This window comes from Ovis canadensis, chromosome 5 (genome assembly GCF_042477335.2).
Source record: "Ovis canadensis isolate MfBH-ARS-UI-01 breed Bighorn chromosome 5, ARS-UI_OviCan_v2, whole genome shotgun sequence".
In the NCBI taxonomy this organism is placed as follows: domain Eukaryota; kingdom Metazoa; phylum Chordata; class Mammalia; order Artiodactyla; family Bovidae; genus Ovis; species Ovis canadensis.
This window is the reverse complement of record NC_091249.1, coordinates 42,865,483-42,879,496: the sequence shown is the minus strand read 5'-3', so window position 1 is coordinate 42,879,496 and position 14,014 is coordinate 42,865,483. Positions and strand designations below refer to the sequence as shown.

Below are 14,014 nucleotides of genomic sequence, written 5' to 3'. Positions count from 1 at the left end.
GATTTTTGTGCAGTGGGGTCAGTGCCCCTAACTCCTGTGTTTTTCAAGGGTCAGTTCTACTTTGCTTAATTCCAAGGAGCTCCACAATGAAGTTCATGGTTAATAAGAATAGAAGTAAGGCTATGTAACTTTGAATATTAGGGAGAGTGTTTGAGAAATACTTACTCAGTTACAGTTAATACTTGGATTAAATAAATGTGGCCTAAATCTTTTTTCCAATTTGTTTTTCTTTGTCGTCCTTGAAGAGTTTTTTTTTTTAAAGTTATTGAAAGTTTCAGCATTATAATTTGACATCTGTACAGGCATTCCTTGTTGTGTTGCGCTTCACCAGTATTTTTTTTTTTTTTTTTTTAAATTACAAATTGGAAGTTTGTGGCATCCCTACAAAGACCAAGTCCTTGGAGCCTTTTCTCTAACAGCGTCTGCTCACTTCATGTCTTTGTGTCACATTTGGACAATTTTCACAGTATTTCTGACTTTTCTGAATGGGAGCTTCCCTTGTAGCTGAGTTGGTACAGGATCTGCCTGTAATAGGAGACCTGGGTTCGATTCCTGTGTCTGGAGGATCCCCTGGAGAAGGAAATAGCAGCCCACTCAGTATTCTTCCCTGGAGAATCCCATGGACAGAGGAGCCTGGGAGGCTACAGTCCATGGGGGTCTCAACAGCCAGACCTGACTGACCGACTAAACCACCACCATCAGACTTTCCCACTATTATTATGTTTGTCCGGATGAACTGTGTACAGTGATCTTTAATGTTACTATCACAACTTGCTGAAGGGTCAAATGATGGTTAGCATTTTTTAGCCATAAAGGGTTTTTAAGTTAAGGTATGTAACCTTAACTTGTGTTTTTAGACATAAATGCTACAGTGTACTTAATAGACTTCAGTATAGTGTAAACACAACTTCTATATGTACCATGAAACCAGAAAATTCTGTTTAAATTTATTTTGATATTCCTATTATTGCAGTGGTCTGGAACTGAACCCAGAATATGTCCTAAGTGTGCCTGTACACACTACAAAGTGATCATCCCCACATTTCTGTTTACCATCCATCACGGTACAGCTGGCTCCCCTTACCCATTTCACTCATTCCCCCAACACCCTTTCCCTCTGGTAACCAGTAATCTAATTTCTGCATCTGTGAGTTTTTTCTCATGTATTTTGTGTATTTATTCATTTCGTCTGTTTTAGATCCCACACATGAGTAAAATTTTGTGGTATTTGTCTTGTTTGCTAATTTCACTTAGCATAAAACTTTCAGTGTCCACCCGTGCTGTCACAGATGGCAGGATTTCCTTCCCTTTTTGTGGTGGAGTAGTGTTCCTTCATGTGTGTGCACCACATCTGCTTTATCCACTCATGCGTCCATGAACACTTAGCTTATTTCTGTTTCTTGGCCATTGTAAATAATGCTGCAGTATTTAGGGGTTCATGTGTCTTTTCACATCGTGTTGTGTTTTGTGGATAATACCTGAAGTGGAAATAGCTGGGTCAGATGGCAGTTCTATTCTTAATTTTTTGAGGAATCTCAATGCTATTTCCCATATGACTGCACCAATTTTCAGTCCCACCAACAGTGTACAAGGGTTCCCTTTATCCATATCCTCTCCAGTATTTGTTATTTTTTTTCTTGTTGATAATAGCCATTCTGACAAGTGTGAGGTGATCTTTCATTGTGGTTTTGATTGCATTTCCCTCATAATTAGTGATGTTGAACACCTTTTCATGGGCCTTTTGATGTGTCTTTAGAAAAATGCCTATTCAGATGCTCTGCCCATTAAAAAAATAAATTAATTTTTCAAATTCATAAATTGAATTTTATCAAATGCTTTTTCTGAGTCTGTTGAGATAATCATGTGATTTTTATCCTTCATTTTGTTAATATAATGTATCATGTTGATTGGCTTGCAGATGTTAAACGTTCTTGCATCGCTGGAATTAATCCCACTTGATCTTGATGGATGATTCTTTTAATGTATTGCTGGATTTGGTTTGCTAATATTTTGTTGAGGATTTTTGCAGCTTTGTTCATCAAGGATGTGTGTGTTCAGTCGCTGAGTTGTGTCCGACTCTTTGTGACCCCATGGACTGTAGTTCGCCAGGCTCCTCTGTCCATTGAATTTTCCAGGCAAGAATACTGGATTGGGTTGCCATTTCCTACTCCAGAGGGTCTTCCTGACCCAGGGATCAAACCTGAGTCTCCTGTGGTTCCTGCACTGGCAGGTGGATTCTTTACCACCTTGCCTCCTGGGGAGCCCTCATCAAGGATATTGGCCTGTTGTTTTTTTAATGGGGGTCATTGTTTGGTTTTGGTATCAGAGTAATGGTGTCTTCCTGAGATGTGTTTGGAAGGTTTTCCTCCTCTTCAGTTTTTGGGAAGAGTTTGAGAAGAGTTGGTATTAAATCTTTTTGAATGTTTTGAATAATTTATTGATGAAAGCCATCTGATCCGAGACTTGAGTTTGCTGGGAGCTTTTTGATTACTCTTTAAGTCTCCTTACTAGTAGTTATTCTATTCAGATTTTCTGTTTCTTCATGATTCAGTCTTGGGAGCTTGTATGTTTCTAGGAATTTTCCATTCTTTTTAAGTTGTCTAATTTATTGATATGTAACTGTGCGTAGTGGTTTCATAATTTTTTGTATTTCTGTTGTATCATTTGTAATTTCTCCTCTTACAGTTTGATTTTGAGTCCTCTTTTGCTGTTTTTTAAGATTAGTCTAGCCAAGGATTTGTCAGTTTTATCTGTTCAAAGAACTAGCTCTTGTTTCATTCATCTTTTCTATTGTTTTTTAAATGTCTTTCATTTATTTCCCCTCATATCTTCCTTCCTTCTAATTTTGAGCTTCATTTATTTTTTTTTGTTTCCTTTAGGTGTAAAGTTATATTGTTTATTTTGGATTTTTCTTGCTTCTTAAGGTAGGCCTGTATTGCTATGGACTTTCTTCTTTGAACTGCTTTTGCTGCATCCCATGGAGTTTGGTATGTTGTTACACTGCTTTCACTTGTTTCTAGGTATTTTTTAATTTCCTCATTGACCTATTGGTTGTTTGGTACATGTTGTTTATTAATTTCTATGATTTTGTGCTTTGTGGTTGATACTTAGTTTCATAGAACTGTGGTTGGAGAATATGCTTGATATGATATCAGCCTTTCTGAATTTATTCTGAGACTTTGTGACCTAATCTATGATCTGTCTTGGAGAATGTTTCGTGTGCCCTTGAAAAGAATGTATATTTTGGTGTTTTTGGATGGAATATTCTATATATTAAATGCATATAATCTAACCCATGATTTAAGTTTGTCTTCTTTCTGATTATTTTTTTCTGGGTGATCTATCCACTGATGTAAGTAGGGTGTTGAGGCCCTCTGCTATTACTGTCTGCTTTCAGTTTCTCCTTTAGGTTTGTTAGTATTTGAGCTGTATATGTTAGTCCTCCTCTACTAGATGCACATACGTTTATAAATGTTTGCCCTTTTTCCTGGATCGACATCTTTATCATTATGTTTGCTCTGCTTTGTCTTTTATAGTCTTTGTTTTAAAATCTTTTTCTCTGATAGGAGTGTAGCTAGTCCAGCTTTCTTTTCATTTATGTTTGCATTGAAATGTTTTTCAATTTCTTCACTTACAGACTGTGTGTATCCTTTCTCCTGAAGTGAGTCTTGTGTAGACAGCATGTAGATAGGTCTTTTTTTTTCCTTTAAATTCAAACAGTCCCTCAGTGTCTTTTAATTGGCTGTTCTAGTCCATGTACATTTGAAGTAGTTCTTGGTAAATATGTACATATTGTCAGCTTGTTAATTTTTTTCTCGTGGTTTTGTGGTTCCTCTCTGTTCCTTTCTTCTCTTTTCCTCTTTGTGTTTTGGTAGTTTTCTTCAGTGTTATATTTACATTTCTTTCCATTTTCTTTTTTGTATTTACTACAAGTTTTTTTTTCCCAGTGGTTATTATAAGAATCACATAGAACTGTTTATATAAGTAGTAGCCTGTTTTAAACTGGTAGCACCTTAAATTCCAAAGCTTTATCTAACAAAATAAAGTTTTTCTCAATGTTTGATGCTTTAGATGACATATATTGTCTCTTAATGCATCCGTTGTTATTGGAATTTAATTTAAATTTACTGCTTTTTGTCTTTAAACTACAATGTTTGCTTTATACGTGATTGATACACTACCTTTATTATGTTTACCTTTTCCAATAATATTTTTTACTTGTGTATGTTTTCTTATTATTAATTAGTTCTTTTTCTTTTCAGCTTAAGAAACCTCTTCAATATTTCTTATAGGGCCAGTTTAGTTGTGATGAACCTCTTTAAGCTTGTGTTTATCTGGGAAACTCTTCATCCTTCCTTCAATCCTGAATGATAAACTTGCTAGATGGAGAATTTTTGGTCGAAAGTTTTTTCCTTTGTAGCACTCTGAATACGTTGTGCCACTTACTTTTGGCCTGTAAAGTTTCTGCTGGAGAGTCTGCTGATTACCTTATGGGATTTACTTTGTAGGTAATAAGTTGGTTTTCTCTTGTTTTTAGGAGTCTCTCTTTATCCTTAACTTAAACCGTTTTAATTATGACATGTCTTGGTGTATATTTGTTAAAGTTAATCTTTATTGGAACTCTCTGGAATTCCTGGACCTGGATGTCTTGTTTCCTTCTACAGATTAGAGAAGTTTTTAGCCATATTTCTTCAGATGAATTTTCGGGCCCCTTTTCTTTCTTTTCTTATTCTGGGATCTATGTAATGCAAATGTTATTTTGCTTTATGCTGTCTCAGTGGTTTCTTCAGTTAATTCCACTTTTTAAGATTCATTTTGCTTCTCTGTCTGGATAAGTTCAGTTGTTTTGTCTTGCAGCTCACTGATTCAGTCTTTTACCTCATCCAGTCCACCACTGAACCCCTCTAGGATATATATGGTTTTAATTCAGTTATAATTTATTTGGTACTTTTCTGTGTTTCTGTCTCTATGTTAATCCATTCTCCTCCTGAGTTCGGTGAGCATCTTTATGGCTTGAAGCGACAGGAAATGGGTTATTAGAGATTGCTAGATTAAGAACATAAAAATACTTTTCAGTGGCACAGAGGCAGGAGGAAACATCTTAGAAATATTTTTGAAAACTTAGTAACTAAGAGCTATTGATAAATCTTAATTGTATCACTAGGCTGTTAATGTATATAGCATAGTAAAAGCCATATGTCAGAGTTAGAATAATTAATGAGTCTCTTATCCACTATTTCTGAGCCTTTTGTCTTTTTTATACATCATATGGATAGATATAACTCAAATATGGTATGAATGGCTCTAGTAAGAACCCATGCTAAGGTGGTGGTTTAATTGCTAAGTCGTGTCTGACTCTTGTGACCCCATGGACTGGAGCCTGCCAGGCTCCTCCGTCCATGGGATTCTCCAGGAAAGAATAGTGGAGTGGGGTTGCCATTTGCTTCTCTAGGGGATCTTCCTGACCTAGGAATTGAACCTGGGTCTCCTGCGTTACGGGCAGATTCTTTACCAACTGAGCTACAAGGGAAGCTCCCATTCAGAAAAGTCAGAAATACTGTGAAAATTGTCCAAATGTGACACAAAGACGTGAAATGAACAGATGCTGTTAGAGAAAGGGCACCAAAGACTTGCTCTTTGTAGGGATGCCACAAACTTCCGATTTGTAATAAAAAAAAAATACTGGTGAAGCGCAACAGAACAAGGAATGCCTGTACAAATGTCAAATTATAATGTTGCACACCTGAAACTTTTAATACAGCAACAACAAAAAAAACGATTCAGGGACAACAGAAAAACTTGAATTGGAAGAAGATTTAGGCCACATTTATTTGATCCAAGTATTGACTGTAACTGACTAAAGTATTTCTCAAACACTCTCTGTAATATTCAGAGTTATATAGCCTTACTTCTATTCTTATTAAGCATGAGCTTCATTTTGGAGCTCTTTGGAATTTAGCAATGTTGAGCTGACCCTTGAAAAACACAGGAGTTAGGGACAGTGATCCTCTGCACAGTGAAAAATCCACATGTAACTCGTGCGCGGCCCTCCATATACATGCTTTGGATCCTCTGTGTCTGTGACTCCACATCCTCCCATTCAACCAACCTTAACTCATGCTATAATGATTCTTTTGGCAGGGGAAAATGTGTGTGTTTGTCTGGGGTGTGGTGCAGGGTGATGATAGACACATGAGAGTGTATGTATATATATGGGAGTGTATCTTTATACACATGGGAGTGTATGAGAATCTCTGTTTTTGAGGAGGGGACCATGTATGCAGTTTGACTGTGTCTCCTTCCTCTGTGCCTATCATGACTATATTATGTTACCTTCCTATCTTCAGCTGTCCTAACACCTCCCTCACAGTCACATTTCAGGAAAAATTGGTCTTTTCTAAACTATTGATATTATAGTTAAACTGAAGTCTACTTGAATAGTTAGTATTAAGACAGACTAAGAACCTAATTATCTTGGCTTCCAGTCCAATGTTTTATTTTGCCCATGTAGTACTTACTATGCAAAATGATAGAATAAACAGTAAGAGTGAAATTGCATTCCTTATGCTCTTTATTTTGAAAAGAATGAGGGAAGGTTTTAGTATATTTTAGAAAGTTTTTTCCCTTCCAAAGCCATTACACAAAACAAAAAACACTTGTAAGTAAAACTGAAGAATTTAAGATGAAGTTGTTCATTTCCTCAAAACAAATAGATGCAGTATTAAAATAAAATGATCACCTATTATATGTTAATTTGTTGGGAGTCTTAGTTCTGAAAATGAAGTATATGAGAGGTTCAAGAGGAAAGGGACATAATGTATATCTGTATCTGATTCATGTTGATATATGGCAGAAACCAATACAATATTGTAAAGCAGTTATCCTCCAGTTAAAAACAAACAAATTTTTAAAAATACATGAAAAAGTAAAAGTAAAGTACATTTGATTTTCTGTGCATGCAGGCTTTATATTTGGAGTTTGTATTATTTTGTGTTCTAGCATAATGAATTATTTAGTAATTAGTGATACAGAATAAGAAACTTTATTGTCTTCTTCCAGTTTCTGTGGAGTCTAGGCATAGTTTAGCTTTGTCCTTTTTTGAGGGTCCTTCTAGGTTTAGATCAAGGTGTGACCCTGGCCTGCAGTCTTTTCTGAGGCTCAGAGTCTTCTTCCAGGTTCATTGGTATTTTCAAAATTGACTTTTTTGGGGCTGTGGGACGAAGCTCTCAGCTCCTAGAGCCTGCCCACCGTTTTCTGGCATGTGGCCATCTTGTGCAACATGGTAGTTTGTTTATAACGTCAGCAGAACTGCTCTGCTGCTTTTGAATATTTCTGACTTGTAGAATGGCTTTTAAAATGTCTTACCTGATTAGGTCAGGCGCATCGGAATAATCTCCCTTTTGATTGAACTCCAGTGACATGGCCCTTAACTATGTTACCTTTGCCATATAATACAGCCTAATGATGAGAGGAAAATCTGGGAATCTTGCCCATAATTGGAGGAGAAGGATCATACACTGGAGGGATGTGTACATCAGAGGATGGGAATCTTGGGGTTGATCAAAGAGTGCAGTGGCTCCTTTTTTTTCAGTACAAATAAGATCTTTCCTGTGTGCCAGACATTTCTGTAGGCCATGGAAATAATAAGGCTCAAATGCACAGTTCCTTTCTGTGGTGAAGTGATGGAGACCAGCAGTGAAGCAGTGTTTATAACGTAGTTTGCAGTGCAGGTGGAGCAGAGGTGTAACTTGGCTCCCTGTGATTCACGAGGGAGGAGGCTGGGTCAAGAAAAGTTTGAACAGAAAAAGTAAAAATCCTGCTACGGTTCTTCAAACTATAGAATATTTTAAAAATTGTGTATTGATTTTCTAGGAAGCAAAGTTTGATATTTAAGATGAGGAAGTTATTAAAGTCCTTCTTCTTTCCCCCAGATGGTATACCTCAAGTTTACTATTTTGGCCCTTGTGGTAAATACAACGCTATGGTGCTGGAACTACTGGGACCTAGTTTGGAAGATTTGTTTGATTTGTGTGACAGAACATTTTCTCTTAAAACGGTTCTCATGATAGCTATCCAACTGGTAAGTAAAGCAGGATGTTTTGAAGCTGCTAGAACAATTGTATGGTTCCATTTTGTTACTAAGTTACATTAAAAGTTAAAAGTTCTGCAACATTGTCGTCCACAGCATTCAACCTAATAAAAATATGTCTACTTTTCATATTGTCTTGTAAGGATGAATGTAGCTTAAAAGAACTGATTCAGATATTTTTTTGTATGAAAAAATTAGTATCGTATTGCTTTAAGATCAGACTGCTCAGTTTGAAAATTAAGTTTTTTCCAGCACTCTTTTCATGTCAAAAATGAATACTTAGGGAGGTTCAAAAGGGAGGAGATATATGTATACCTATGGCTGATTCATGTTGAGGTTTGACAGAAAACAATAAAATTCTGTAAAGCAATTATCCTTCAATAAAACAATAAATTAAAAAAATGAAAATAGCAAACATAGGTGATATAGAGAAAAGAGAATTCTCGAACATTGATGGTAGTAATGTAAATTGGTATAGCCACTGTGGAAAATAGTATGGAGATTTCTCAATAAAACTAAAGAAAGACCTGCCATATTGGGGGAAAAAAATGAATACTTAAAGAAGAGAACTCTCAGAAACACAGGTTTTTAATCTCAGTAAATTAATGTAAAATGGCCTAGGAAAAGAAGAAACAAACTAATGAGGGAGTCTTCGACATCATTTAAATTTCAGGGAGCCTATGGGGAAATACGGAGAAGGCAATGGCACCCCACTCCAGTACTCTTGCCTGGAAAATCTCATGAATGGAGGAGCCTGGTAGGCTGCAGTCCATGGGGTTACACAGAGTTGGACATGACTGAGCGACTTCACTTTCACTTTTCACTTTCATGCACTGGAGAAGGAAATGGCAACCCACTCCAGTGTTCTTGCCTGGAGAATCCTAGGGATGGGGGAGCCTGGTGGGCTGCCGTTTATGGGATCGCACGGAGTCAGACACAACAGAAGCAACTTAGCAGTAGCAGCAGCATGGGGAAATAACTTAGAGGATAATTTTTAAGGAAGTTTCTAAACAAATGTTAATAAGTATATGTTGCAGAAGTCTTAGAATTGTTTTTATCTATTGATTTTTTTCACTTCTGCAGATTTACCCTGTAAAAGTATTCAGGTGTACTTAAAGCTTTTTGTCCAGAGATGTCTATAATAAAGTGGGAAACAACCCAGATGCACAGAGATAAGTTAGTTGAATAAATTATTATTAACGATAAGATAATATGTAGTCATTAAAAAGTGTTTATTAAAAGAATATTTCATGACCTGAAAAACGCTCATAACACATTGTAAAAGAATATTTCATTACCTGAAAAATGCTCATAACACATTGTAAAAGTATAAGTCATAGAATGTTATGTATATATATGACCCAAAATTTGTTAACAAACTAAAATGGCTTGAGTGACTGTGTTCACTTACATTGTATTGTGAATCATGATTATTACTGAATGAAGCACTTTTATTTACTTATTTGTAATGTTTTATTTTGTGACAATTTATACAGTGAATATTGAGTAATTGTAAAGCAAGGAATAAAAATGTATTATATTATTATTAGAGTTGTATTCCAAAGTTTTCTAGTTTCAGTATTTTTTTAAACGTTTAATATGTAAGAAAAGTAACCAAATTATGAAAAATAAAAATATGACTGAAGGGTGCTCTGTTAACTGTTTTTAACAGTTAAACTCTCTTAAGTTTCTTTAGTGTAATTATAAAAGTTTTTCCATTATTGAACTGAAAAGGAAAAATAAATGCAGTTTCCTGAATATATCTGTTTATACTTTTAAGATTTTGTATTGGTAAATCTGTTTGATTGTATAAGATGGCACCATCTGAAAGTTTTGATTAAATCAGTCTTCCTGATATTAAAGGAATTCATAAAATTCAAGCATTTCCATTTATAAGTGCCCAAAATAGAAAAAGCAGAGATTTTTAATCATAATTGAACATGTTTTTGAGAAACTATGGAGTGATAGCATGTTGCTTTTAAGGGGCTAAAACAATTTCTGTTTTGTTTTTTTTTCTTCTTTACGTTGTTTTCATTGTGAAAATTGTCTTGCCGCTCTCATCCTATTTTATGCTAGTCAAGCCTAAAATAAAATTTCTTTTTTTTTTTCTTTTTTGCATCAAGATTTCTCGCATGGAATATGTCCATTCAAAGAACTTGATATACAGAGATGTAAAACCTGAGAACTTCTTAATAGGCCGGCCGGGAAACAAAACCCAGCAAGTTATTCATATTATAGATTTTGGTTTGGCAAAGGAATATATTGATCCAGAGACAAAGAAACACATACCATACAGAGAACACAAGAGCCTTACAGGAACAGCTAGATATATGAGCATAAACACACATTTAGGGAAAGGTATGTTTACCTTTTGTAAGTATGGATGTTTGAACTCAGTATACTGACAAGTGTGAGTTTTTATTTATTATTATGGTTTAATTTTTGCAGGTTACAGTTGCTTCTATTGTAATTTTTATTTATCTCATGTAGACTGTACTTTCCCTTGTATTTGATAAGTCTTTTAAAGTAACTTGTTTAAAATAAATGGATGACAGATATCCTTAAATTTACTTTATCTTTTTTTTTTTGTAACTTGAAATATTCAACTTTGATACACTTAGGGTGATCCATTTGATTATTTCTGTTAAAAGAATGTCAGAAAATACTTAATTTTAACTGAATTTTAATGTGTATAAAGACTTTAGCTCTCTGATACAGCTAGCCAGGGAGATAGCAACCTGCCCTAATACATTGAATACTGAGAATACATATCTTAGAGGTAACTGTTTACTTTGTACTATTATTTAACCTTTTAAAGAAGATCCCTTATTTGTATAAAGGATAAAATAATATCAACTGCACAGAATTTCTTACAGCTCTTTCTCCCTTTGGTTCAAGTTCCAGTTCAGGATCACATATTTCATCTTTTTGTCATATCTGTTCAGTCTCTTTTCATCTGGGACAGTTCCTTGCCTTTCTTAATGGTTCACAACCTTGACATTTTTTGGAGTGCAGGCTGTCTTGTAGAATGTCCTGTGTTTGAGGCTATCTCATATTTCTTCATGATTATATTTGGATGTGCAGTTTAAGCACAGATATCATAGAAGTGATATGATCTCAGTGCATCATGTCAGAAGGGACATGATGTCACCTTGGTTCCAAGTAGCTTTGATCACTTGCCTAGGGTAGTGACTGCTAAGTTTCTGCACTTAACAGTTTCTTATTTTCCCTTTGTATTTAGAAAATGTTTTCTAAGGTGAGTTTTGAGATTTTGGAAATAGGTTTGTTTCTCATCAAATTTATACCTACTAGATTATTTTTTGATTCCTTTCTGATTCCTTATGTATTCTAGTTTACATTTTAATGTAGGCAAAGGCTGTCCCTTCTTCCCTTGCTTGTTAACTTATATAAGCATGGACTCATGGATTCTGGTATAATTGGATGTGTTATAGTCCATTGCTATCATTATATCGTCATTTATTTTGAAGTGCAGATTGTCCCAAATTTGGCTGCTGGTTGCTCTGCCGTGCTGGCTCTGCTGTTCCTTTGGCATGTTCTCATGACTCTTGGGAAACGTCTTTCCTTTTTTATGCAGCATGTTGTTCCAGGCTCATCTTATAGCTTTTCTACTCTAGCCCAGATACAACATTTTCTAAGCAGCCCTGGGTCCTTTTATTGACTAATAAACACATACACACATAATAAAACTAGGAAATGTGTGTCTGTTTTGATTTCTACCAGCAGCAAATGGGAGTTCTGTTTGTTTCACATTCTTGACAATATTTGGTATTGTCTGTCTTTTTCATCCTAGCCATTTTACTGAATATCTGTCGTGCTGTTTTATTTTACTGTGACTAACGGTTGTAAGGACTTTTCATGTGCTTATTGACCATTTGCATATCTTCTTTTGTGGTGTGCATGTTGTTTCATTGCTTACTTTTAGGATTCTTTACATATTCTGGATATGAGTCTTTTGGCAAATGTATGCCCTGTGAACATTTTTTTCTAATCTGAGGCTTGTCTGTTCATTTTCCTAGTGTTGACAATTGATGAGCAAAAGTTGTAAATACTTATGAAGTCTAATTTATCAATTTTTTCTTTTATGATTACTACTTTTCAAATCCTAAGGAATCTTTGCCCATTATAATGAGAACATGTTGTGTTTTCTTCTGCCACCTAGAATTCATTTTTTGTGTGGTGTGAGATAGGCTTGAGATACTCTTTTTGTAATACTCTTTCCCATTGGATTACTTTTGTGTGTTTTTGAAGAAAATTGGTTCTAGGTTGTGTTTACAATAGTTTATTCTTAAGTCTTAAGCCTTGGTCAGATTTCATATCATAGGAACTCTAACTTAAGTTTCTGCTTTTAGATTCTGTATCTACCATGTTACTCATAGAGAGAAGAGACAGGAACGTAAATTGATCAGTATTTATCCACTATCACTTAAAATACAGTCACAGTTTGTTCAGAGCCTTAGAAGTCATCTCATCCAGCCTCTAGCTTAGGTCTTAGCTGCTTCTTTAACCATTCTCTCCAGACCTGTCTGCTATCCACGGTTGTTTGCTGCTTCTGCCTTTCAGCCTAAATAGCACATGGCGTCTTCCCTGATAGCTGATAGTAGACTCTTGATATTTTTTCAGGTTTTTGGAGTACCTGAAAATGTAAGTTTTCCTTTTTTTTTTTTTAAGTCAGTAGTATTTATATTTCAGGTGGTATTTGTGTGAGTGCTTTTCAATAACAAACTTTCCTGATAGATTTTAAAACATGTTTGGGTAGATATACAGCTTTCAGGATTGTGTCTTCTGTTAAAACCAGGCACATCTATGTTTATATGAACAGTGTCTGAGAAATTTTCATTTCATAGAAGTTGTTAAGACTAATTTATAACAACTAACAAAGGTTCGCTTTATTATGAGACATGAAGTCATGACTTCCTTCTGGCCTGGTGTTCTTTATCTGAACAATAGTAAATGTAACAGGATTCTATTTGTAGAAATGGCAAAGTAGACTGATATGTTTGCCCTTGTTAAAAAAAACCTTCAGAGCTTGGGAAATGGCATTTAACTATTATAATCTCTTTTTTACTCTTCTTTCAGGAAGCAAACACAAAATTATTTATTTGGCAAGTTCTGCAAAGAACAAAAGCTTTAAACCTTATTTTCTCTCATTTGTAAAAGCTCTCATTCTCAGTTTTGATGTAGAATTTTGGAATGGATGGTAAAAATATAAAATTTATTTGACAGATTATATGCGTTCCTTTTTTTAAAATTAAGAATGAGCTAATGTAGAGTGAGTTTGAGTGCTAGAGTTAAAGCATTTTATAAGTTTGAAGAGGCTGTGAACATGAAATAGTTAGTGGTGTTTTGAGTTTAGAGCAGTTGGCTTTGTGAGGAATCAGGAAGAGATTAAGAACAATGAAAAAGTGACCTTTTAGTGCTGATTTTAATGTATGTATATATGATTTCTTCCTTTCCTACTTTACTGGGACTTTGGTTGTTGCTTTTAAAGTCTTCTTATTCATTCATTCACTTTTATGCAAACAAGGACTTCTTACTTACAGGAACTTTTCAAAGTAGAGAATTTGGTCAGGGGAACATTTGTTCAGGTTTATATGTAATTTTCTTTTGTGGAGATGGACACTGTATCAGATTCAAAAAGGAAAAAGTTGTCCCTTAATATAAAATGGAGGAATAGTGTTAAGATCACATTATAGAATTTAGTATCTTTATTTCTGTGGTATATGTGTGTCTGTTGATCTTAATTAGAAGATTTATGTCTAGAAGGAAGATATAGTGATTCATTTGTGTAATATTTTTCTTGTACTTGCTGAAGTCACTGATCAAGATGAAATCTCAGTAAAGCTGCATGTGACAAATGTTGATTTCCTTGGTTTGCTTTAATGGAAGCATTCTTTAGTACTATCA

At 35.0% G+C, this 14,014-nt stretch overlaps 1 protein-coding gene across 20 annotated transcripts in view; it reads left to right on the top strand.

The window, feature by feature from the left end:
• The window catches only part of CSNK1G3 (casein kinase 1 gamma 3), a 129,931-nt gene that overhangs the window by 55,374 nt on the left and 60,543 nt on the right, over positions 1–14,014 (top strand). For all 20 annotated transcript variants that reach the window (XR_011257259.1, XR_011257257.1, XR_011257258.1 and 17 more), the window contains 2 exons: positions 7,932–8,080; positions 10,213–10,447. Coding sequence is in view for 15 of the 20 variants with exons in the window: in XM_069591662.1 (XP_069447763.1) it covers positions 7,932–8,080; positions 10,213–10,447 (384 nt within the window). In the remaining 5 variants the exon portion in view is untranslated. The remainder of the gene's footprint in view (positions 1–7,931; positions 8,081–10,212; positions 10,448–14,014) is intronic.